This window comes from Palaemon carinicauda, chromosome 2 (genome assembly GCF_036898095.1).
Source record: "Palaemon carinicauda isolate YSFRI2023 chromosome 2, ASM3689809v2, whole genome shotgun sequence".
Taxonomy (NCBI): Eukaryota; Metazoa; Arthropoda; class Malacostraca; order Decapoda; family Palaemonidae; genus Palaemon; species Palaemon carinicauda.
In genome coordinates, this window is record NC_090726.1 from 50,178,676 (window position 1) to 50,181,175 (window position 2,500).

General features: G+C 38.3%; 1 protein-coding gene across 3 annotated transcripts in view; it reads left to right on the forward strand.

The window, feature by feature from the left end:
* The window catches only part of LOC137624905 (pituitary homeobox homolog Ptx1-like), a 25,141-nt gene that overhangs the window by 10,314 nt on the left and 12,327 nt on the right, over positions 1-2,500 (forward strand). For 2 of the 3 annotated variants that reach the window (XM_068355848.1, XM_068355845.1), the window contains exon 2: positions 777-815. The exons of the other annotated variant lie outside the window; for it this stretch is intronic. In XM_068355848.1, the coding sequence (XP_068211949.1) occupies positions 777-815 (39 nt within the window). The remainder of the gene's footprint in view (positions 1-776; positions 816-2,500) is intronic. 3 annotated transcript variants of the gene reach the window in all.

Below are 2,500 nucleotides of genomic sequence, written 5' to 3' on the forward strand. Positions count from 1 at the left end.
AAGTACATTGCGAAATTTCCTTGTGTTCGTTCTAGTGTGGAAGTACGTTGCGCAACTTGCTTCAAGGCATTATGAAATGAATAATTTGACTGATTATTCATAAACGATAAACCAGTTCAAGATCCACTTTACATCGATTAATAAAACTAATAAAATAATTTAATGGTATAACTTTAGGGTCTATCAAAATTGAGTATAATTCTAATTTAATAGACCCTAAAGTTATAACATTCTTCTTTGTCTGGATGGACTGTATCAAGGATGACCTTCGATCAAAGGGATTAACCGGTGATGAAGTGTGAGGCAGAGGTAGATGGAGAAAGCTGGTCAGAAACATCGACCCCGCATAAAAGTGGGAAACGATGCAGACAAAGATGAAGAGGAGGGATTGGAGGGTAAAGTGTTAAAATGAAGTAAAGACGGAGGTGAAAAGATTGGGGCAGACCCAATAGGTTTTCTGTGCCAACATCATTTTTGCCAGCCTCCGAGGGATTTGTGGTCTATGATTATTCCCTTTCTGGGGCTTCTTTAATTATTTACTATTTGTTTTATTTTAATACTCTAGATTTGGTTCGTCCTGAGCAATGAATGGAGCTATCCTTTTATACCAAGATGCAGACAAAGAAGAATGGTATAACTTTAGGGTCTATCAAATTAAACTCAATTGTGCTCACCATTCCATGTTATAATATCTTCCTAAGATTCTCAGATGAGAGGGGGACAATTCCCCCCTTTTAGGATACCAGAAATTGTAATGATCTTTTCTATTTTTCTAGGACTGAACGGATATTCACCAGATTATGTACAGTCATCCGGTAGGTGATCGTTTTCGCATAAAGCCTGTTCGAGTTACCTAGCTTGAAATCTAAGTTCGTGATGTTTGATTTGTAAAGCTTTGATATGACCCTCTTACTCCTCTGTAGAGCTATGAGATCATCCCTTTAGGTCCCTGTGAAACTTTGAAACAACACCTGTTCTAGTTTTGTTGAAGCTAAAAGTCAAATCCCTCACTTTTCCTTAAAGGTACGAGTCGCTTGTTCTAGTTTCTCTTAAACTATTAGACGCTTGCTCTAGATTCTTCTAAGCTATCAACCATCCCTATATGTTCTTGCAAAGCTGTGTTAAACAGCTGTTCAAGGCTGTAGATTCTCATAATCTATCAACCAACCCTATCAGTTCTTGCAGTTATGTTAGACACCTGTTCAAGGCTGTAAATTCTGCCTAGCTATCAACCAACCCTATCAGTTCTTGCAGTTATGTTAGACACCTGTTCAAGGCTGTAAATTCTGCTAAGCTATCAACCAACCCTATCAGTTCTTGCAATTATGTTAGATACATTTCCAAGGCTGTACATTCTGCTAATCTATCAACCAACACTATCAGTTCTTGCAGTTATGTTAGATACATGTTCAAGACTGCAGATTCTGCTAAGCTATCAACCAAATCTATCAGTTCTTGCACATTTATGTTAGACACCTGTTCAAGGCTGTACATTCTGCTAATCTATCAACCAACCCTATCAGTTTTTGCAGTTATGCTAGATACATGTTCAAGGCTGTACATTCTGCTAAGCTATCAACCAACCATATAAGTTCTTTCAGAGTTATGTTAGACACACGTTCAAGGCTGTACATTCTGCTTAGCTATCAACCAACCCTATCAGTTCTTGCAGTTATGTTAGACCCCTGTTCAAGACTGTACATTCTGCTAGGCAATCAACCAACCCTATCAGTTCTTGCAGGGTTGTTAGACACCTGTTCAAGGCTGTACATTCTGCTAATTTATCAACCAGCCCTATCAGTTCTTGCAGAGTTATGTTAGACACCTGTTCAAGGCTGTACATTCTGCTAATTTATCAACCAGCCCTATCAGTTCTTGCAGAGTTATGTTAGATACATATTCAAGGCTGTACATTCTGCTAAGCTATCAACAACCATATCAATTCTTGCAGAGTTATGTTAGACACCTGTTCAAGGCTGTAAATTCTGCTAATCTATGAACCAAACCTATCAGTTCTTGCAGAGTTGTTATACACTTGTTCAAGGCTGTACATTCTGCTAATCTATCAACCAACCCTATCAGTTCTTAGTCATGTTAGACACCTGTTCAAGGCTGTACATTATGCTAAGCTATCAACCAACCCTATAAGTTCTTGCAGTTATGTTAGACACCTGTTTAAGGCTGTAAATTTGGCCCAGCTATCAACCAACCCTATCAGTTCTTACAGGTATGTTAGACATCTGTTCAAGGCTGTAAATTCTGCTAAGCTATCAACCAACCCTATTAGTTCTTGCAGTTATGTTAGACACCTGTTCAAGGCTGTAAATTCTGCTAAGCTATCAACCAACCCAATAAGTTCTTTCAGAGTTATGTTAGATGCCTGTTCAAGGCTGTACATTCTGCTAATCTATCAACCAACCCTATCAGTTCTTTCAGAGTTATGTTAGATAAATGTTCAAGGCTGTATATTCTGCTAATCTATCAACCAACCCTATCAGTT